Below are 24,111 nucleotides of genomic sequence, written 5' to 3' on the forward strand. Positions count from 1 at the left end.
AGAAGAAGATAATTGTAAAAATAATGAAAATCATTAAGAAAAAGTGCGATTTCATCTGCACTTATTTAAAAATAACGTCAGTTTTTATTATATTTTATTAATTTTCGAATATGATTTTTTTCTGGGGCCGGGGCACGGTTTATCCAATCGCCCCTGGGCCAGAGAAAATTTTTGCTGGGGGCGCACGTTTTGCAGATCTGATTTAGAGCTTAATGCGTAATCTCTCTCGAGCGGGCGTTATTTCTGAAAGTAATTTCCCTAATTACAAGTTTCATTCTTGCCTCTTGGACTGCTGTTTACTTGATCGTTATTACTTACTGCAGTTTCGCTACCCAGCATACGTACTGGTAATCTTACGTCTAGGTCGGATGCAAGTTGAAGGACCTTCAACCGCTGCTAGAAAGCTGACTTCAAGCAAAACTCTGTTCACTTGCCTGGGTTAAGCACTGGTACTTTATTTCCTGTAGAGACAGGTGACCATGAAGGGCATTACCACTTCCCATAACTCGACTGTAAGCATTGATTTTGATTCTGTCGTACACGTCAGAGAAAATCTCGTCGCCTTTCGGTCGTAACAAGGAAATTCATCTGTGGTGTCTGAGTGTAGCGTGTTGGTGGGACATGTACTAACTAGCATTGCATTTCGGTCACAATCTCTGTTCACTGGAGTTTTTAACTGGTCCTCAGTGGCCATCTTGTAGTGTACTTTAGGCGTGTTTTGAGCTTGCGGAACGCCAACGAAAATCCCTTAGTCCGCGTGTAGCATTTCGATAATTGCTGAACGGGATTTCACGAAATTTGTCGATATATTTCAATTCTTTGTGCCGATGTAACTAGGTTGGTAATTTCTCGCCGAGTGATTCTGTCGTCATTGGCATTGGTCTCATTCTGACGAACGCGCCAGAATTGTTACTCCATGTCTGAAGACAGCATTAGCTTATTTCCCGTGATATTGCGTCGTTTAGAGGGAATTATTCTAACACATTCCGAATCAGGAGTTTAGTTCACAGGTAGTCTTAATTTCATATCTCATGACTGGCGCTTTGTCATCTATTCGATGCAATAGCAAGTGACAAATGTGAGGGTAATTGTGAAAGTAGAATGTGCACGAATGGTGGCTTGGAGCCGTGACAATTTATTGTTCATTTTGGGATTGATTTTGTAGGAATGAGAGAAACCTTAAAAAGGAAACACTGTTCTGGTTAGGATTCTAACTGTATGCCTGTAACTGACCCCATAAAGCAGAGTCCTCAAGAGTCCTCAGCCAAGCAATTTAAGAGCCCAATATCTGATCAGGCACTATACTGATATCGGAATAAATAAACCTAGTTTAATTTCTGTCTTAATTTATGTATTGGTTATTGTTTAAATTTGGATTTGAGTGGTTTCGGTCTGCTTTCCCAAATATAAACACTCGACAGACGAATTTAAACATTACATGATTGTAATCTGGATGCAAACAAAGACATATCTGACAATGTAAGATTTTAGTTGGGATTTCCGTAGTTTATTCTGCTTCGTGCTTCTATCTATTGCAGGTCCTAAGGCGTCCCGAATGAATGTATTCTTCCTGAGAAACAGTTTTTTTCAGTTATATTTATTTAGAGCCTTTTAAGTAGTGTGCAACTTAGGCGCGGCTCACAGCCGATAAGCCGAAGTTGCACGTGACAAATAACAATAACATTATATACACAAACTTATATGAAGATACAATTTGACATTCATATAATTACGTAACAGCGAAACAGGTGGTCTTGCCCACTAGTGCCATCATGGCTCAGAAAGTCTGCGTCACTTCAGAATTATGTTTGGTGCCTTAATGCACTTTTGTAGTACACGGTTTGAAGGACTCCCTCGATGTAGTTCGATCGTTAGTTATAACGTTCGCCAGTTATCTCATTACTCGTTCTCTCGTTTAAATGGAAATGGTATATCTTTGAAGGAACACCACTTGGCCAAATCTGGGCAATTTATCACCATTTTGAATTGGTAATATGAAGAGTCGGGCGTTTCGTCGCCATTGGGTTGAATTTGCAGTGTCTCGGCCACGAGGCTCAGCGGCAGTGTCTCTTTGTCGCACGTGATGTCTATTTCAAAAGTCTGGACGTTTTGCCAAGTGGTGCATTCGTATATGGCTGGAGTTTTCCTCGTCCGTTGATATCCTAATTTTGTAAAGTTGAATTTATAATTTTCTTGTGTGATGTAGTCTAGTCTCTGGACTTTGATGCCCCTGAAATTATAAAACCAGTTCTTATTGCCTTTAATGAATTTTGAAAACTTTATTCACAGCCCTCTTAAGCTACATTATAGGACTACGAAAATTAATTGTCACTATTAAATTAACTGTAAATCGTCAAATCCAGACGTCCGTCACATTATCCTTACTTTAGGGAGATGTTTCTGTATAGGTGCTTAATAAGGTGCCACACGTGATTGAGTCCAAAGGTGAGGTGCGTGTGTTTTTCGTCCCACGCCGTCTCCATCAACAAGACACACAACTGGATCGTGTCCGACTGTCGAAACCCGTTGCTTCCTCGAACCGCCCACGGAACGCCCATCCAGCAACCGCTGAGGTTGTAAGACTCCCGGTCGCAACGGCTATCCCGATCCGTCGGAACCTGCCCAAAACAATTTTCATTAGGATAGGTAATTCAACTTGGATCACGAGCTAAGTTATAAGGTGGAAGACGCGTGGGTCAGTATGGTTAATAAATGTCGTATGGAATAGGTATTGGAAAGATACACAATTAATATCATCACCAACTGTAGAGAATTTGTATTCGGGCTGAGAGACCTTATGTATTTTGCGACATTTAGTGTGGTCTAGCGGGCGGTGAGAACGCTAGCCTTGAAATCCTGGGGTCCCGTGATCGATTCCCGGTGGTGCCCGGATTTACAACTTACGTATGTTGGGCAAGAACGTGATCTAGGCATCACGGAGTTTTCCTCCGCGGCTTCCCCGGTTTCTCCGTGACATCCCAACAATTACTGACAAACCACTTCTGGATCATCTGCCTAGGAAACATATGAACAGGTCCCTGTCATGAAGAGGATGGAAGGATCCTGTTCATAATGTCACTAGGGGTCGACTCCGACCCGACGGTACATGCACATTGTGCGAGCAAGCCTAAAGTTCTCAGGAAAGCTGTCAGATTCTGAAATAATATCTATTTCAAATTATAAAGGTCGTATTATATCGTTTAAAGAAAAGGGTAAACGTACCTGAACGAATCGTGGCACCTCTCCTTTGCCATTGAAGCAGATTCTAAGTAATTTTGCTAGCACAATCGCGGGTAACACTCTGAGGGCAGGGTTCTGCTGTTGTGTAGAATCGCATTTCTTCTCAGTCACCATCTGAATATGCTGTAGGAACTTAAGTACGAGTTTTCCGCATTCAAATAAGGTGCAATATAGGATGCGATAATCGATTACCGGTTTCGTAGGAAGCTGGAGCATAATGGTGTGGTATTCGTCCAGCAGTCTGCCACAGTAAAATGAACACACCCCGGCAGAAATGCAAGGCAAGACCCAGGCGCGAACAACTCGTAGCCACCATGCAAGGCGTTCAAACACATCGGAAAAGGATTTCCGTATCGATAATTCCGTGTGCTCCAATTTTGCCTTCTGCCAGTGGTTTTTTCTCCGTAGTTCCTCCAGCGTGGGGAGTAGATAAGATTCAGGTTGCTTCGAAATCCGCTCAATTCGTTTCTGGAATTAAATACATTTGCCATTATTTTGTAGTCGAGACAGACTCGTTATGTTATCTGTAATGGTCTTATAATCTTAGGGAACATTACGAATTGTATTTTCAGATTGCTACGATGTGTTATATGGACCTGAGGGAGATTAAGCACATAACAAATTTGACGTTATTGCATAAGGAGGAAATCTAAAACCACTACGCCTTGACCTACACCCGAACGTAATTATTTCACATCAGAGTGTACAAGTTATATTTCCATAAATGGTATCGCTTTGTTATCTTACCACCCTCACACATGTTTATTTCTAACGGTAAACGAAGTTTGGAATTCATTTACCCTTCAGTGTACACGGCACATTATGCCAAAAGTCAGCCATCTTCAAGGAGGGACTTTTTTATTCTGTATTCTTGGGGTAATTAACGTCAAGAAGTTGATGGCGTAAAAGATATTGAATCGATTGGAAACAAAGAAATGCATTTGGAATTTTGATGGAGAAACTTTCTGTAAAATTTTCATGTGGAGGATGGATGTATTAATAATTAAGTGAATAATATTGAAGTGGTTCTAACAGACAGAGACTAATAGTACGTTAGTTAGTTAGTTATTCAATGCAAAAGCCTCTGTCGTGTTTGATATGCACATTTAGTCTTACCTGAATTTTGTCGAAGGCAGAGAGAAGCACTCGACTGCAAACGGCGTCGAACCTACGACAGACTTCTCTCAGTCGACCTATTTCTGCATACGTTCCGGTGTAGAGGAATATTTTGGACAGAATTTTTTTCGAAAGATCCTGTATGTTAAGGGAATTGTCGATTGGTGGTGTATCATCTTCGGTCGTAATCTGTTTATTTTTTGCCATGTCGTGTTTTTCGTCGTACGATGACGTCTTCCGTTTCATACTGCGTTTCGTGTGTTCAATCCCTTCTTCGGTCGCAATATTTAGGTATTTTTCTGCTTTCTGTAGTGGTAACTCTTCCCATTTCTCAACGTGTACCTCGCAGTTGAGCGATGTCTTTCGATTCATACCACATCTTAAGGATTTCTGCATCTTTTATTGTCACGTTATCTATTGTGGTTTTACGCAGTTGTATTGAACTCACCAGTTCTTTCGATGTGTGCGACGTATTAACTCAATTTACACGTGTATATATATATTGATATATAACTTTGTAGTGTTATTGAACACTATAGAAAAAACACAAACACAGAAACAAATCGATCGCTTTGAGTTTCTGAATGCGAGTGGCTCTTTATTATAGGAGAACTAGTCTACAGTAGCTTCGTCCCATTATCGTCTGTCGTTCCATTGTTGTGTATAGTTGCAGTGTTGTCCGTCGCCCCATTGTTGTCCGTCGTCCCATTGTCGGTCGGCCCATTGTTGTCCGTCGATCCATTGTTGTCGGTCGGCCCATTGTTGAGTAATCATGCCATCTGTTGGCGTTTGTAGACTATTAACTGAACATTTGAAAGAATTGTTAAAATTTAACTATGAGTTGAATTGTTCGTGGTTGAGATCTCTTCGGTTTTTGGATGGATTGTACTATGTCCGGTCGGAAAATGTTGGGTTTTAGGCGGATCGGAAAAATTTCTGTAAATATTGGTTCTGAAATTTTTTGACGTAAATACATCTATACGGAAGGGTCATTCAGAAAAAACAGCTTCAGGAAAATGAGTAAGACCCATACCAACAATGTGTAAATATTTACGGAGAATGGTCAGCTTTTATATGAACTCCTGCTTGCATAACAATGCTTTACTCCTTTACCTAAGAACCTAATTGTTACGTCATCTGATTACTCGACATTGTTGTGTTACATTACTGCCGTCATCAATCCGCTTTCATTATTGCGGAAAGAGCAGAGCTGTGAATCGCTTGTAGAAGAAGTGCGTCGTAGAGTAGATAATTTTGTGCTGGTAAAAACGTTTTAGAATATCACAAGTACTTATCTTATATAAGATTTATTAAGAGATCTGTGATACTGCCCGCCACTCTCTCCATTTCCGTTTTGATTAAATTGATCATTGCCGGTGGACATCGTGGTCTCTTCCTATTCAACAAAGTTTGAGATATGGGATTCCTATTTATTATTATTGTTCTTCACGTTAAGCGCCCGCCACTCGAAAATCGTAAGAGATGGATTGGGACATATTACGTACAAAATACGTATTATCTCTTGAGCTTTCCATATCTGTTTTCAGATTTTACATATCACAAATGGTTTAGGTTCTAGAAACATTTATTTGTACAAATAAAGGCGCATCGCACACCACGATAGTGCTCCGTTTGTGTGTTGCGTCATACTATGTAGAGATGACAAGATGGATGACATTGAAGCTAAAAGAGACCGTTATGCAGAATATATGAGACAGTACAGAAAACGTAAAAAATATAAGTATTAAATAATGAACCTGAAGTACCCAAAAAAAACAACCATTATCTAATGCTGAACGTATGAGGGAATGTAGAAACCGTAAGCCGCCAACTAATGCACTGTGTATGAGGGAATATTTGGCCACAGAAGGTCGTAATACAATGCCCGTTATATTGGCAGGAGAGTTTAACATTTATTTAAAGAAGGAGGAAAATCAAAGCTTTGTCACATTTTTGGAGGAAACGTTTGGCTTGATGTTGATGTCAAATCCTCAGTGCAGTACTCCTGGATCAAAGTCTTGTATAGATATTTTGTTTCCACGAAATGTTGATACTCTAAAGTGTACAAATTTTATAACATATTTCATCTACCGCAGACTCATCTCAAGCGCAACTAGTTCAAGTTAAATAAACGATGTCTTAATCAAACTATTTACTCAACTGTAAAGCATGTATGAAGGAAATATTTAGAGTAAAGCTAATATATAAACTTCCTTTCATTGTATTTATTGCCTAAATATAATTTAAATACAAAGACGTATTTACGTCAGATTCTCCGGACCCGTGGTTCCACTGTCAATTTTTTGTTGTCGGGATACATTTCAAAAGCTGAGATTAATAACCACTTTTCCCCCAAACTCGGCTTTAGTGAACCCCCCCCTTCTTCCACTTACGTGCTTCATTAAGTACGACGCTGTAAATTGTCTTTAACTGACATCCAGTTTTGCTAAATCAGGATGTTTGGCTTCGAGGTGTCGACGAATTTTATATTTCCTAGGTACAGACAATGTTTCTTGGCAAACAAGGCTCACAATTTTATCTGTCGTAAGTGTAGCCCATTCGGGATTGAAATCTATTTTCAAATCGAGTCTTTCTCGTTTTTATATAACTAATGATGGCAAGGAATCAAATGTAAAGAAAAACCATGTTAATAAAACGCGGACTGATATAACGCGCTAGAAAACTAAAAACTTTTTGAGTAATACTTATTACGTTGTTTACTTCAACAATGGGTAGAGCGTTATGGCATGCTCTGCCGGTATTGTTGCAGGTGCGGGTAAGAAATTGCAATACATTGTTTTAAACGCAGGTGTTCATGTAACAGATGGCCAATGTTGTTCGATATTCAATCACTGTTGATAGTTGAAAAAATGCAAAGAGAATTACTCATAAGTTGGTTATATTCCATCCTAACTATAAAAGGTCAATAATTAATATTAAATATTTGTCTAACAAGAAGATAATTGTAAAAATAATGAAAATCATTAAGAAAAAGTGCGATTTCATCTGCACTTATTTAAAAATAACGTCAATTTTTATTATATTTTATTAATTTTCGAATATGATTTTTTTCTGGGGCCGGGGCACGGTTTATCCAATCGCCCCTGGGCCAGAGAAAATTTTTGCTGGGGGCGCACGTTTTGCAGATCTGATTTAGAGCTTAATGCGTAATCTTTCTCGAGCGGGCGTTATTTCTGAAAGTAATTTCCCTAATTACAAGTTTTATTCTTGCCTCTTGGACTGCTGTTTACTTGATCGTTATTACTTACTGCAGTTTCGCTACCCAGCATACGTACTGGTATTCTTACGTCTAGGTCGGATGCAAGTTGAAGGACCTTCAACCGCTGCTAGAAAGCTGACTTCAAGCAAAACTCTGTTCACTTGCCTGGGTTAAGCACTGGTACTTTATTTCCTGTAGAGACAGGTGACCATGAAGGGCATTACCACTTCCGATAACTCGACCCTAAGCATTGATTATGATTCTGTCGTACACGTCAGAGAAAATCTCGTCGCCTTTCGGTCGTAACAAGGAAATTCATCTGTGGTGTCTGAGTGTAGCGTGTTGGTGGGACATGTACTAACTAGCATTGCATTTCGGTCACAATCTCTGTTCACTGGAGTTTTTAACTGGTCCTCAGTGGCCATCTTGTAGTGTACTTTAGGCGTGTTTTGAGCTTGCGGAACGCCAACGAAAATCCCTTAGTCCGCGTGTAGCATTTCGATAATTGCTGAACGGGATTTCACGAAATTTGTCGATATATTTCAATTCTTTGTGCCGATGTAACTAGGTTGGTAATTTCTCGCCGAGTGATTCTGTCGTCATTGGCATTGGTCTCATTCTGACGAACGCGCCAGAATTGTTACTCCATGTCTGAAGACAGCATTAGCTTATTTCCCGTGATATTGCGTCGTTTAGAGGGAATTATTCTAACACATTCCGAATCAGGAGTTTAGTTCACAGGTAGTCTTAATTTCATATCTCATGACTGGCGCTTTGTCATCTTTCGATGCAATAGCAAGTGACAAATGTGAGGGTAATTGTGAAAGTAGATTGTGCACGAATGGTGGCTTGGAGCCGTGACAATTTATTGTTCATTTTGGGATTGATTTTGTAGGAATGAGAGAAACCTTAAAAAGGAAACACTGTTCCGGTTAGGATTCTAACTGTATGCCTGTAACTGATCCCATAAAGCAGAGTTCTCAAGACTCCTCAGCCAAGCAATTTAAGAGCCCAATATCTGATCAGGCACTATACTGATATCGGAATAAATAAACCTAGTTTAATTTCTGTCTTAATTTATGTATTGGTTATTGTTTTAATTTGGATTTGAGTGGTTTCGTACTGGTTTCCCAAATATAAACACTCGACAGACGAATTTAAACATTACATGATTGTAATCTGGATGCAAACAAAGACGCATCTGACAATGTAAGATTTTAGTTGGGATTTCCGTAGTTTATTCTGCTTCTGCTTCGTGCTTCTATCTATTGCAGGTCCTAAGGCGTCCCGAATGAATGTATTCTTCCTGAGAAACAGTTTTTTTCAGTTATATTTATTTAGAGCCTTTTGAGTAGTGTGCAACTTAGGCGCGGCTCACAGCCGATAAGCCGAAGTTGCACGTGACAAATAACAATAAGACTATAGTCACAAACTTATATGAAGATACGGTTTCACATTCATGTAATTACATAACAGCGAAACAGGTGGTCTTGCCCACTAGTGCCATCATGGCTCAGAAAGTCTGCGTCACTTCAGAATTATGTTTGGTGCCTTAATGCACTTTTGTAGTACACGGTTTGAAGGACTCCCTCGATGTAGTTCGATCGTTAGCTGTAACGTTCGCCAGTTATCTCATTACTCGTTCTCTCGTTTAAATGGAAAAGGTATATGGTTTTCGGAACACCAGTTGAAGAAATCTTTGCAATTTGTCACCATTTTGAATTGGTAATATGAAGAGTCGGGCGTTTCGTCGCCATTGGGTTGAATTTGCAGTGTCTCGGCCGCCAGGCTCTGTGGCAGTGTCTCTTTGTGGCACGTGACTTCTATTTCAAAAGTCAGGACGTCTTGCCAAGTGGTGCATTCGTATATGGCTGGAGTTTTCCACGTCAGTTGATATCCTAATTTTGTAAAGTTGAATTTATAATTTTCTTGTGTGATGTAGTCTAGTCTGTCGACTGTGATGCCCCTGAAATTATAAAACCGGTTTTTATTGCCTTTAATGAATTTTGAAAACTTTATTCACAACCCTCTTAAACTACTTTATAGAACTACGAAAATTAATTGTCACTATTAAATTAACTGCAAATCGTCAAAACCAGACTTCCGTCACATTATCCTTACTCTGGGGTGGAGCCTGTGTATAGATGTTTAACACGGTGCCACACGTCATTGAGTTCAAAGATGAGGCGCATGTGTTTTTCGTCCCACGCCGTCTCCATCAACAAGACACACAACTGGATCGTGTCCGACTGTCGAAACCCGTTGCTTCCTGTAACCGCCCACGGAACGTCCATCTTGCAAGCGCTGAGGTTGTAAGACTCCCGGACGCAACGGCTATCCCGATCCGTCGGAACCTGCACAAAACAATTTTCATTACGAGAGGTAATTCAACTTGGCGGACGAGCTAAGTTATGAGGAGGAAGACGCGTGGGTCAGTATGATTAATAAATGTCGTATGGAATAGGTGGTCCAGCGGGCGGTGAGAACGCTAGCCTTGAAATCGTGGGGTTCCGGGTTCGATTCCCGGTGGTCCCAGGATTTACAACTTGTGTTGGGCAAGACCGTGGTCTAGGCATCACGGAGTTTTCCTCCGCGGCTTCCCCGGGTTCTCCGTGACATACCAACATTTACTGACAAACCACTTCTGGATCATCTGCCTAGGAAACATATGAACAGGTCCCTGTCATGAAGAGGATGGAAGGATCCTGTTCATAATGTCACTAGGGGTCGACTCCGACCCGACGGTACATGCACATTGTGCGAACAAGCCTAAAGTTCTCAGGAAAGCTGTCAGATTCTGAAATAATATCTATTTCAAATTATAAGGTCGTATTATATCGTTTAAAGAAAGGGTTAAACGTACCTGAACGAATCGTGTTACCTCTCCTTTGTCATTGAAGCAGATTCTAAGTAATTTTGCTAGCACAATCGCGGGTAAAACTCTGAGGGCAGGGTTCTGCTGTTGTGTAGAATCGCATTTCTTCTCAGTCACCATCTGAATATGCTGTAGGAACTTGAGTACGTGTTTTCCGCATTCAAATGAGGTGCTATATAAGATGCGATAATCGATTTCCGGATTCGTAGCAAGGTACATCATAATGGTGTGGTATTCGTCCAGAAGTCTGCCAGAGTAAAAAGAACACACCCCGGCAGAAATGCAAGGCAAGACCCAGGCGCGAACAACTCGTAGCCACCATGCAAGACATTCAAACACACTGGAAAAGGATTTCCGTATCGGTAATTCCGTGTGCTCCAATTTTGCCTGCTCCTGGGGTTTTTTTCGCTTTTCATTCGGTTGTTCCTCCAGCGTGGGGAGTAGATAAGATTCAGGTTGCTTCGAAATCTGCTCAATTCCTTTCTGGAATTAAATACATTTGCCATTATTTTGTAGTCGAGACAGACTCGTTATGTTATCTGTAATTGTCTTATAATCTTAGGGAACATTACGAATTGTATTTTCAGATTGCTACGATGTGTTATATGGACCTGAGGGAGATTAAGCACATAACAAATTTGACGTTATTGCATAAGGAGGAAATCTAAAACCACTACGCCTTGACCTACACCCGAACGTAATTATTTCACATCAGAGTGTACAAGTTATATTTCCATAAATGGTATCGCTTTGTTATCTCCCCACCCTCACACATGTTTATTTCTAACGGTAAACGAAGTTTGGAATTAATTTATCCTTCAGTGTACACGGCACATTATCCCAAAAGTCAGCCATCTTCAAGGAGGGACTTTTTTATTTTACATTCTTGGGGTAATTAACGTCAAGAAGTTGATGGCGTAAAAGATATTGAATCGATTGGTAACATGAAGAAATTCATGTGGAATTTTGATGGAGAAACTTGTGGTAAAATTTTCATGTGGAAGATCGATGGATGTAGTAGTAATTAAGTGAATAATATTGGAGTGGTTCTAACAGACGGAGACTATTAGTACGTTAGTTAGTTATTCAATGCAAAAGCCTTTGTCGTGTTTGATATGCACATTTAGTCTTACCTGAATGTTGTTGAAGGCACAGAGAAGTACTCGACTGCAAACGGCGTCGAACCTACGACAGACTTCTCTCAGTCGACCTATTTTTGCATATGTTCCGGTGTAGAGGAATATTTCGGACAGCATTTCTTCCGGAAGATTCTGTATGTTAAAAGAATTGTCGATTGGTGGTGTATCATCTTCGGTCTTAAGCTGTTTACTTTTTGCCATGTCGTGTTTTTCGTCGTACGATGACGTCTTCCGTTTCATACTGCGTCTCTTGTGTTCAGTCCCTTCTTCGGTCGCAATATTTAGGTATTTTGCCGCTTTCTGTCGTGGTAACTCTTTCAATTTCTCAACGCGTACTTCGCAGTTGAGCGATGTCTTTCGATTCATACCACATCTTAAGGATTTCTGCATCTTTTATTGTCACGTTATCTATTGTAGTTTTACGCAGTTGTATTGAACTCACCAGTTCTTTCGATGCGTGCGACGTATTAACTCAATTTACACGTGTATATATATTGATATATAGCTTTGTAGTGTTATTGAACACTATAGAAAAAACACAAACACAGAATCAAATCGATCGCTTTGAGTTTCTGAATGCGAGTGGCTCGTTATTATAGGAGAACTAGTCTACAGTAGCTTCGTCCCATTGTCGTCTGTCGTTCCATTGTTGTGCATAGTTGCAGTGTTGTCCGTCGTCCCATTGTTGTCGATCGGCCCATTGTTGAGTAATCTTACCATCTGTTGACGTTTGTAGACTATTAACTGAACATTTGAAAGAATTGTTAAAATTCAACAATGCGTTGATTTGTTCAGGTTGACAGCTCTTTGGTTTTTGGATGGATTGTACAATGTCTGGTCGCAAAATGTTCGATTTTATGCGGATCGGAAAAATTTCTGTAAATATTGGTTTTGTATTATTTTTTTTACAACAGGAATACGAAATGTATTTTCATAATAATCTCATTGTTTTTACGTAGAACGAAGTTGGTTCTAATGAAGCTCATTTCGTAATATTTTGCAATTACTAACCAACAATAACTTGATGCATAGAAAACGAGCTGGACGCAGATTCTCCACAAATTTTAACAGCTGCAGGTGTTCAAATGATTAGGTCAATTTTCGATTATAATTTGTAACTCTGACCTCGTTGAGTTTGTTATAATAACTAGAACAGAGCGCTCCTTTCGGAGCTCCTCGGGGGGTTGGTCAAGTTTTTAAAACGTAACCAACTCCCCCCCTTCGGAGGGATTAATTGCGTTTTAAAATCTTGATTAAGAAACTATACCAACCCCCCCGAATGGGGGGTTAAACACTTGACCACTTTTTAAAACGCAATCAGCCCCCCTTCGGGGGAGTTGGTTGCGTTTTAAAATCTTGAGTAAGAAACTAAACCAACCCCCCCGAATGTGGGGTTAAACACTTGACCACTTTTTAAAACGCAATCAGCCCCCTTCGGGGGAGTTGGTTGCGTTTTAAAATCTTGAGTAAGACGGGGGGGGGGTGTTAGTTTAGTGTCTTACTGAAGTCATTTGTTTCCTCGGCATTGTTGTGTTGGTACAACAATGCCGAGTAAACAAATATAACGTAACATTGTTTGATGACGTCATTTTTTGACGACAAATTGGTTGACGATGACGAAATCACAAATTTTTATAGTAGATACGGTTTTTTTATATCTGTGTTTAATTCGGAAATATAAATAAATCTCGTACCCCTCACTTCAATGAAGCGTGGCTATGCAATGAAGAGTTCTCGGACTGGCTCTCAAAATAAGACAAAACAGAACGATGTAAAGAATACTGCTTATCATAATTAGTATCGACTTGTCGTGGTGCAAAAACACCATATTTCCCAAGATTGGAAATTCACGGTTGTCGCGTTTTAAGTTTACGGATTCTAAATTAGGATCCATAATGTATGTATCTAATAATCTCCAATATGGTTTTTTATTACAAATCAGAACAATAACTTTGCGTGTTTCAAAATGACTAAAGAATCTTATCTTTCCAGTGCTTTGGAAACGGAGAAAAATTGTTCTGGTTTCGAATTCAAAATTTGAAAATACGATACAGAAATACTTAAGAAGGAGGAGGTGAGAACAATGCCTGGTTTTGGCGTAGGTAAAAGTTGGAAACCCTGTGCTAAATAAACTAAGACTGAATATAATGAATATAAGAAAAATACCATGCCCGTGTGTGCGTCGCTTTTGAATAGTATGATCTATTTTAATGAAACTTGGTATAGTGTACAGTAGATTATGTGTTACCTGTGAGCGCATTAACTGGGTTGTGAATTGACCGAGGTGTATGTGATTTAAGCGAAAAATAAAAATTAGTTAAGGCAATTTGTTGTAAATGTTTAAACTTTCAAAACGAAAGGAATGAATACAAGAATTACATTATTTAACGTATTATGACAAATTATTTGTTAGTAGAACCTGACTTTTACGGCAATAGAACGTTATCATCCCCTGGAATCATTTTTTAAAAATAGTTGGTATGTACAGCATTAAATTTTATATAAAATATTTTGTTATTTGTAAATCTTTAAACATTCAAGCAGTTGATGTCTATAAATAAACTTACTTATTTGTTACATTTGCGTGCTTTCTTTTTTCCCCGGGTTATCCAAGTTTTTGGTTGTAAGGGAAAATACAGTAAAACCTATCTAAGTTGGACACTTGGGGTTCCACGAAAATGTGTCCAAGATATAGGGAAAGAAAAAATCAGATTGTGGTCTAATGACAAAATAATCTATTTACTTAATAACTACTGTAGGCTTAATTGAATTAAGAAGTAATGACAATAGTATTAATAATAATCTTTTGAAGCCCACTCCCATGCATTGCACATTACATCCCAGCCTCAATAACATTTTCTAAAGTTAATTCCACCAATTTTCGCTTCCCCGTCGCAAAAAGAAAAATTCCATTTCTGTTAACACAGTCTGAACCCAAATGCAAGCACAGTCTGTGTCTTCTGCAATACTGTAGTCCAGTTAAGGATTCAGCAAAAGAATAGTTAAACACGTGCAATGCATTCCAGTGATGGCTTCAATGTCCATAAGATAATCCTCCAAAGACGAGGCATTCATCAGTCAGAAACTGAAAATAACAAAATTTGTAACTGAAAAAGTTTCCCTGAAAACATCGAAGTCAAGTGCATGAACCTGTCAAACTTAACAACAAAAGGGGTGTCCAAGATATAGGGTATTGTGGACATGTAAAATTATAGGATATTTGCCTGTTCCAATTAAAAGTGTCCATTATAAAGGGGTGTCCAGGATATAGTGGTGTCCAACTTGTGGGGTTTTACTGTATATTTCCCAACCAAGCCGAATAATCACCTGATGGTTTTCTCGCCATGTTTTAACTCCTTTTCATTAATGACAATATGCAGGTCATGGCAGAGGGGCAGAGTTTGTCTCGGGAGAGCTTAATGTTAACAAAGGGGTTGGTTGTAAATGAATGATACATTTTACTCATGCAGTCGAATTAAGGAATGTAGAAAAATATTTGTATAAAATCAGATATAACTGCGAAAATAAAATTTCAGGTGAAAGGCATAAAATTTCGTTCCTTGTGGAGTCTGGATTTTCTGCTTGTAATTCTTCCTGAATGCATTTCATCTGTTTTAGACCATTCTAAATAGGAAACTATTAGACAAATGTTTGCCTTTGCGAATCTTACCAGAGCTTTAGTTTGAACACTTTTTAAACAGACTGATTAGTTAATAAGTTTTATTTTCTGGTCTTTGAAGTCGCTGTGCCTCTGACCATGTAGACTCGCAGATAGATACAGTCGTTTCGGTAAACGTACTCTATCCATCTTCAGGGCTGATGTCTACACAGCATCACAGCCCAGAATAATATCGTCATATTTACGACTGTGAGGAACTCATATCTCGTACAGTTAACAGATTTGTTTCTGGCGTAAAATACAAATCTTTCGAGAGTAAAGAAACTCCTATTTGAGACATTTTAAATGTGACGAATATTTAATTAAGTACAAGACAACATAAATTCTGACTGTTTGGTGTACTTCGTTTTGCAAGAATACGTTTGTAACTGAAATTAATATTTAGACCAGGGTGGTCCAACCTTTTTCCTTGCTCGGGCCAGAATAGTTTTCCTGTTGTACCCAAGGGCCAAGAAACCCCTAATGTCACTATTTTTGCATTTTCGTTATCTTTAATAATACTTATTCAGAAATGACAAATTACCGTTACATATGCTGAAATATAAATTTTATTTAAATGTGCACAAACTAGTATAGAGTTGTATATTATTTTAAAATTTCTGCTGCAACAGCTTCTCACAATTTTTACCTGAAAAACTTATACAAATTTCTTGAATTCCGGTACTTTAAGAGTTTGTATCTGATACGGTAACAATTTGTACCAGTAGAACGTACATCTTATGCTTTTAAAGTCAATGGCTTTAGTGAGATCACTGAGCAGAATGTTCTTTTACCAGTGACGGAATATCATCTTCTGTTTTTGTTGTTGATCGTAACACATCCTCAGATAACTTGTTCCTCTGCTTCGTTTTTAACATCTTCATGGTGGAGAAAAACAGCAGACGAGATGGGATTCACAATTTTTTTCAAATCCTCAGGAGTAAATGGGTTTGTGCTATTCATTTTTACCTTATTACATTTTGTCTTCTATACTCGTTCTTTCAAGTTCAGTAATATTTAAAAATATTTTAAATTATTTACGTTACAGGCCAATGTTAAACCACTATCACTTCAAAATATACCCTCACTCCAATGAATTTGGATGTAAACATCAGCAGAAGTTACACAACAACAGTAATTAAGTTTTAGTTTATAAGATTATAATTTTAACTTTTAACTTTACACCTGAAGATGGTTCAATGTAACCGAAACATGTAGTAAAAAGATGTACCAAATATGTAAATGATATTTTAATATCTTATGTATAATTTTATTTATATACAATTGTGATTAGACGGAAAAAACACGAATAATTAAGTAGTAAGAAATTAACAAAGACTTTCGTGGGCCGCCAGTTGGACCACCCTGATTTAGACTAATGAATTGTGTCAAATGTCAAACAATAAATGCGTTTCGAAAATATCCATACACGTCCGAGTACTTCATTCCACGCTTACAGTTTGTTTTACCATTTTCCCTTGTTTTGGAAAAGCTGAATCCAGTGCAATGTCCTTGCACTGCTATAAATCCTTGTCCAAGCACCTTCGTTAAAGGATTATATGACCATCATTAGGGTATGTATGGTGAGCTGTCAGATGCTTATGGGCGGGGCCCTGTTTGTTGGATGACACGGGTCACTGTCTGTGTAATACTTCTTTCTAGGAAGAGATGTTTATCGTTGTACTAAACTCATGAAATCAGTGCTGGGTTAAAAGTCGCTATGTGGGTATATCTGAAGCAACTGATAAGGCTACTCGACTTTATTTACTGTATCAACGTCATAGCGATAACATTACTTTATCGAGGAGGCCTATAGAGTGGGTAAAAGTTATTATCACTACTCTATAGGCTATTCCAACTAAGATGAGAGAGGCGGTCAAAACAAATTCCCCTCTCCTCCCACTCATTTTGAAACACGTGGTAGCAATGTTATTGTCTGTCCTGCATACATGTGCAGCTATCATTCTGGTACTTTCTCTATTACTGTAATGCTCTATGCCTACTACATTAAAATATAATGTAACTTTATATTATGCAAACCAGTCACCAAGCCTCGCGAATAAATAAACTCTTACTTGATAACCGTGGCTTTACAAAAATTATTGTTACAAGTCACAGAACTCACGGGTAGTCCGTCAACTGGCTGTTCAACGCGCTGTTACAATAGATACGCACCCGCCCCAAATCGTTTGTACAGAAATAACTTAAGCAGCATGTATAACTGTAACATTTAACACTTTATGTAATAAATTCTTACAGAAAGACGCTCCAAACCATTATCGCTGCAAAGAATAATATAATTGCTATTGAATTCTTTTTTAAAAAAAAGAACAGTGATATGAAATGACACCGGATGAGGGGCAAGGTTAGGAAGCGGTAAGAGACCTTCCCCTTACGCGACTTTGTTTACATCGCCTCCCATCTTACCTAGAACGCAGTGTAGTACGTTTACTATAAAGACAATTGAATGAATCGTTAACCCGAGCTATTTAAAACCTAAAATAAAATAAACCAATATCAAATGAAGAAAATATTGAAAAAGGAAAAAAAAATAAGAGTGGTTATTGAGGTTATTATTATTATTATTATTATTATTATTATTTTATTTGCGTTAATTCAAGAGGGGAGAGAGTGTAGCGTTGTGTGGATATCATCTAAATTGTCAAAGCTGTTCAAAGGAAACTATTTTCTGTACAGGCTGTCCCAATAAGGACGTGGAAGGAAGCGGTCGTGGCGTAATTCAAAATACTATCCCGGAATTTACCTGGAGGGACTGAGGAATACCACGAAAACCTCAGTCAGGATAGCCGGTCTCCGTGTCGAGATTTGAACGCGGGTCCTCCCGAATACAAAGCAGGAGTGTTAAACACTAAACCACGACGTTCGGTTGGTATTGTTAGAAAGCATTCATTCACATTAGTGAGGCTCAAAGAATTTTATTAAAAACAATAAAATATATTTATAGTAGATGTAGTGTACAGTGAAATATTCAACCGACAAATTAACTCCGTTGAAATTCAACGGGCTGTTGAACTATTATACATGTAACAAGATTTGCTAATATCTTAAGATCTTAGATTTGCGTAACTATGAAGTCTTGTCGCCAGTACTGAATGTAACGCTCACTAAACCTTGTAGAAAAGGCATTTTTATGAAGATGGCTAATTTCTGGGACATTGTACTGCGTTGTCTCGTGGAGATTGACCGACGTATCGCCGTGATGATGGGGGAAGCAAGCATCTCTGAAACGTCGGTAATTTCCTGCAAGATTACACGGCGCAACGTCTCAGAAGACAACCATCTTCACGACGCTGTGAGAACCTCAAATCTCACAAATGGCACTTGCAGATAACATAACCCTCTCCTGATGTAAGACATTCCCCGTCCTTATTACTCACTAGTGTATCCTGTAGCATGTGTAGCCCCTACTTTAAGACAATTACTAAACACCTTTAAGAATTTGGCTACTTCGCTGTTTGTTAAGATCGCGCCGTGTTAACTTTAACGTATTTGTGTCCTGTAGAAGCAGAGTTGTGGACTTGAGTTCTTTCAGTTTGTATTTAAAACATTTAATTCTGTAGAAGCATACCATAAATCGCATGCAGGTCGACTGAATATTAGTCCCTCAGCCTGTCAAGAATTACCATGCCATTAATGGCGCCAAAAGTTCATTATCGTTTTCGCAAGAGCCCACCATTGGTCCCCATCTCGTGCCAGAATAATCCAGTCATAGCCTCTAAATTATATTTATTTAATATATATTTGAATATTATTGTGTCCAAGCCTGTGTATTTTAAGTGGTTTCTTCCTTATTTATTTGAGACTGAAATTCTGTGTGTATTTCTCATCTCCCATGCATGCTATAGTTTCCGCCCATTTCATTCTTGATTTTATTATCATTCCGTTATATCTGGTGAAGGATACGAAGTATGAAGATCTTCTTAACACATTTTTTCCTGGTTTTCTTTTTTCTCCCCTCTTAGATCCAAAGGATGGCCACGGTGGTCTAGCGGTTAGAACGCTGGCCTTGTAATCCTGGGGTCTCGGGTTCGATTCCCGGTGGTGCCCGAATTTATAACTTGTGTTGGGCAAGGCCGTGGTCTAGGCAACACGGAGTTTTCCTCCAGGGGCTTCCCCGGTTCCTCCGTGGCATCCCAACAATTACTCCATTCACACACAGAAGAAGGCAATGGCAAACCACTTCTGGATCATCTGCCAAGAACGTATATGAACAGGTCCCAGTCCGAGAAAAGGATGGAAGGATCCTGTTCATATGGACCTGTCTTAAGACAGAACACTAAATAAATAAATAGATCCAAAGATTCCCCTCTGATCCTTATTCTTAAACCTCTTAACCTTGATCTATAGTTTTACAGCTCCATTTCCTTGTCACTGTTAATACCAAAATATAAATTATATTGACTATTCCCAATAGTTTATCACATTGTAACATCCGACTCTGGTACGTGCTTTTGAAGTCTGACGTTACTCGTGTAACGTGTCTGTCTAATTCTGTGCGACTTTATTCACTCGCCAGTAGCTGACAAGGGGTGGTCTTCCAGCTTGAGGCTTATACTCTGACCATTTTCTCGCAATAACAGTAGTTTATCACGATCTGTGGTTTATCCAACGGCTCTGTCAAGCTCAGGTTATGTGACGTTGAATAACAGAATGATTAATTATTATGACTTGGAAAGGATTTGGAAGAAAGCAATCCTGGGTAATATCTGGTGTCTGCCTGGAGGGACTGAGGAAAATTACGATGAACCTCAATTAAGATAGCGGTTCTCTGGCCAAGGTTTGATCTGGAGACTTTCCGAATATAAAACAGGGGTGATCAACGTAGTTGGGAGGATAATGTCAGGCGGGATCTGTGGGAGATAGGAGTTGAAGGAGACTGGATTTTGTTGGCCCAGGACAGGGTCCGGTGAAGGGCTTTGGTTATTTCGGTGATGAACCTTCGGGTTTCCTAAGCCATTTGGTTGGTTAGTTAGTTAACTACTGATATGTGACGTTGTGTTGTTTTATACGAATTCATTAGAAAAGTCAGGGAAGTGAAATGATTTGTCTCCCAGTAGTGTCGAACGGACTTTTTTGATGGCGGTGATGAGCCTTGGTTGTATAGAAACGCCGAATTTATTCATCTGCAACTCAGATAATGCAGTGAATTACGTACTCACTGTAATAGCAAGTGTCATATTGATGGTAAACTGCATATTTACATGTTTTATATGACAAATTGTTACGTATTCGGTATTAATCCAGCTTATTCCGTACATGCATGAGGACACAGGAAGACATTTTCATGTCATGATGCAATAAACTTAAGATTATAATCACCCTAATCAGAGTTAACGAACTTGGCATTGCATTTGTTAACAGATTTATTGTATGAATGTGGTTTATGAGAACGCGGTCACTTAAATTCTTAGAAGTACTTACTTCTTGGTGTGGTTTTGTTTCTCGTATGATGTCTTATTGCTTTTTGATCGTAGGGCAATTAATATTTCACAGGCATTTCATCCAGTGACTTGCTTATCCGCAGGGTATGATATTCGGATTTCAGTAGTCACAACTTGTTCATTAACAACGTTAAAGGACATTAATTAACCCTGTTGATTTAACACGTGATTATATTTATGTGTAGACATATCTGGAAGTTGTTCATAACAGGTTGTGTGTTGATTACTGTGCTGTATCACGTGATGCAATTTTAAGTGTGAAGTTTGTTTAATATTAAGAATTTGTTTTGTTGAAAAGAAAACAGTTACAAACACGTAGACTGGAAAAAAAAAACTTTCGCTCAGTTTATAAGCGTGCACTCGTGCGTTAAATTTTTCTGTTTGTCAGTCTAAAAAGATTAACCTGTGAGTATTAAAAATTTTTTTCCAGTTGTCTCGTTTACCTGTTTGTGTATATCCATTTTCCATTTCTATATGGCTCGTATCTCGTTAATATTAAAAATTAATTTGTTGAGATTCAGTGAAAATAAATGGAAAGTGATTCTTCATCATTCATACAGATGATACCTACATGATTAGTCATTTACTGGGATTCGAATCCAGGACTTTTTTGATGTTAGTGACCTCTGACCAACAGAAACCGTTACAACAGCAGAAGTTATATATTATTACGATATATAATTGTAAACCAAGTGGTAGTTTGTGTGTCTACTGCTGTAATAGTACATGAAATTCACCAGAGATCAATTTATACCATTTCAACTTTAATTATGCAGTATCTTTTCTGTCATTTAAGTAGGCCGACTTAAAGCTTTTTTTTTTCTAACTTCCTACTTCACACGAGTAGCAATTATGCAAACTTCAACATCATAGACTTGCGTATTTGTTATTTGAAATCTTTTGACCTTCATAAACACATTTAATATGCATCAGAAGGTCACACAGACGGCCTATTAACTGTCACTAGTTGAATAGACGTAAAATTAATCGTAACATGTATGCTAAAGAGTGTACCAGCTAAAACGCAACACAACGCAACAAATGTCCCGTACTGCGCAAGAACCCAGAAGACAGACATGTTCGTGCTTCTCGCTGTGAGAACCTGAATTGTCGCCAAGTATTTTGTCATAACTGCTTCTTTCAGTGACGTTAAGAATTTAGCAACTTCTAGACCACAGCTCATTATGAACTGTTTTTCTTGCTTGTGTACAGACTTGGTAGACGAATTAAAAGTTGAGGATCAAAAATAAGAAGAAAAATGTTCCTATGAACATGGGGTCGCAAATGTTTCATTTTCGAAATAATAGCCCAAATAAGTTTCGATGAATTGACTTTATATCAAAGTGAATCCAGCTTCCAGCAAAGATTTTTAATTATAATTTGTGCAGGAATTGTTGGCGACATGCTTTTTGGTCCACACATGCTTCCATCGCGTCTAAGAGGACCTTCACATCGGCGATTCTTAAGAAGACACTTGCCACGTCTCCTTGAAGATGTACCACTGAATACAAGAGACAAATGTGGTTTATGCACGACAGAGCCCCAGCACACTTCTCCCATCGCGTCAGATATCATCTCAGTGAACAGTACCCCCAGCGATGGATTGGGCGTGGTGGCCCAGTATCATGGCCACCGAGGTCACCGGACCTGACTCCATTGGACTTTTATCTGTGGGGTCACTTGACGTCCGTCGTTAATGCAACACCCATAAACAATGAAGGCGGCCTAAGGGAACGTTGCAGAATGCATGCCAGATGATTTGAGGAAACCCTGGTGTGTACGAACGAGTTCGTCAGTCTTGTGTACGTCGTGCTCGTGCATGTGTGGAGAATAGAGGAACAACCTTTGAGCATCTGTTAAAGAAATATCCCTGTCCTTATACTTCTTGTGAATGAGACTAGCTGTGTGGTTTGGAAGTGTTCTGCACGAACAAGTTTTGTTGTCTGTAGCGGAGTTTCTAGCAGCCATAGTACCGTTCTTATTGCAGGTTTAGGTGGCGAAACAATAGTTGTCATGTACCGTGTGGTAAGGCCGGTTGCATGTTTACCTAGAAATTCCTAGAACGAAGAACTTTGTTCAGATAAACGTGTCTGGAATCGCGGAAAGAACAAGGGTTATACACACGTCTTATTCCAGTGATGATATTTGAAAACTTATTCGTGCCGGAAATAATTTTAAACTACTTGAAGGTGGAATTTATCTGTGGTGGTTAAGTTCCACGCCATTCAGGAGAATGGAGGTGTGAATGTATAGCACCACGCGCTACCTTATTGACAAGATGGAGCTGAGTGGTGAATTTCACGCGCCGAATATTTTGCCCCCAAGGAAATAAGTATCGGTTTTATTGGATTTAACGAAATTTAAAAATTTTACCCAACCCTGCCCGAGGAGATTCGGCCTGAGCCCGAAGCCACTTAAGCCCAACTTGCATTAATTCCAGCCTGAATGAAGCCCGATCGATTTACAATCTGCTTATCTTTTTATTAATTATCTATCTTATTATTAATACATATTTTTAATATAGAAATGCTAATAATCCTTTAATGAACTATGTAACGAAGCTCTAAGAACATCTGAGATTATTTTTACGGTAGAGAAACAGTACAGAGATGTTGGATATCAAGTTTGTAAGGTGTTGCATCGAACTATTTCTGGGAGGGTATAGCTCCGAAAATCCGCTTGAAAATTAAGTTACTGGGATTTGATTGCTTTCGAAGAGAAAAATCCTGCCCTGCCGGGTATCTAACCCTGGTCGTCTAGCTTGTAGTCTACTCATTATACTGAATCAGTTGTATTGAATTTTGTACTGTAATAGACTGATGTGTATGTATAGTCGGTTGCATTTACTCAATGTTTTATGTATTTCCGTTTTTATTTTATTGAATTCACTCAAGGAGAATCTCTGGGTTATTGAATCCTACAAAACTTCATATTTTGTTAACATTTTTCGCCTGTAGAGTTCCATGGTTGTTTTTATCGTACTAAGCTTCTGCGTTGGTTCAGTGTGTCGAGGTACAGATTTTGAGAAATGTTTATACGTTTTAATAATAGGCTAGACGTGAGAGGGGAAAGGGTTTGAAATATATTTTGTGTAATTTACTTTCGTTCTTTGTAAGTTTGAAGCTTGGTTTCTTAGTATGAAAATTAACTCATGAATTATAGTAAGTAATCTTAGCTGCTTCTCCCCTATCCTGTAGATCTAAACAATACATTTGTCTTTCTTGCTATTGTGTGAAGATCTGTCAGAGCACCACACCAGAAACTTGTGGGGAGTGCATGTAAACCTCAACGAAGTCTTAACAACCGCGCTGGTTGGTCGTGAGTCGTAATGTTCACGCTCCGGCCGCTTTATTCTCGAGGGAGGAGCCCTTGGTGTCTATTAAATAGGAAGTTGGTTTAGT

At 38.8% G+C, this 24,111-nt stretch overlaps 3 protein-coding genes across 6 annotated transcripts in view; 1 reads left to right on the forward strand and 2 right to left on the reverse strand.

The window, feature by feature from the left end:
• Positions 1 to 24,111, forward strand: part of osp (myosin phosphatase Rho interacting protein outspread) — a 255,539-nt gene that overhangs the window by 57,032 nt on the left and 174,396 nt on the right. The window lies entirely within an intron of this gene.
• On the reverse strand, positions 1,615 to 4,896 carry LOC147873367 (uncharacterized). 2 transcript variants are annotated; one of them, XM_087351477.1, is made up of 4 exons: positions 4,357 to 4,896; positions 3,223 to 3,708; positions 2,386 to 2,618; positions 1,615 to 2,230 (listed from the first exon to the last, which is right to left on the reverse strand). In XM_087351477.1, the coding sequence occupies exons 1-4, from the start codon at positions 4,750 to 4,752 to the stop codon at positions 1,900 to 1,902; spliced, it is 1,446 nt and encodes a 481-aa protein (XP_087207603.1). In that variant the 5' UTR covers positions 4,753 to 4,896; the 3' UTR covers positions 1,615 to 1,899. The 2 variants fall into 2 exon arrangements, with proteins under 2 accessions (XP_087207603.1, XP_087207604.1); XM_087351478.1 differs by having other exon boundaries at positions 3,433 to 3,708; positions 4,357 to 4,895.
• Positions 8,883 to 12,165, reverse strand: LOC110836842 (uncharacterized). Its single transcript, XM_022078488.2, has 4 exons — positions 11,585 to 12,165; positions 10,440 to 10,934; positions 9,698 to 9,930; positions 8,883 to 9,542 (listed from the first exon to the last, which is right to left on the reverse strand). The coding sequence occupies exons 1-4, from the start codon at positions 11,978 to 11,980 to the stop codon at positions 9,212 to 9,214; spliced, it is 1,455 nt and encodes a 484-aa protein (XP_021934180.2). The 5' UTR covers positions 11,981 to 12,165; the 3' UTR covers positions 8,883 to 9,211.

The sequence above is a fragment of the Zootermopsis nevadensis genome, unplaced genomic scaffold (assembly GCF_977971745.1).
Source record: "Zootermopsis nevadensis isolate Lab colony 2312 unplaced genomic scaffold, Znev_1.0 Znev_ptg000019l, whole genome shotgun sequence".
In the NCBI taxonomy this organism is placed as follows: Eukaryota; Metazoa; Arthropoda; class Insecta; order Blattodea; family Termopsidae; genus Zootermopsis; species Zootermopsis nevadensis.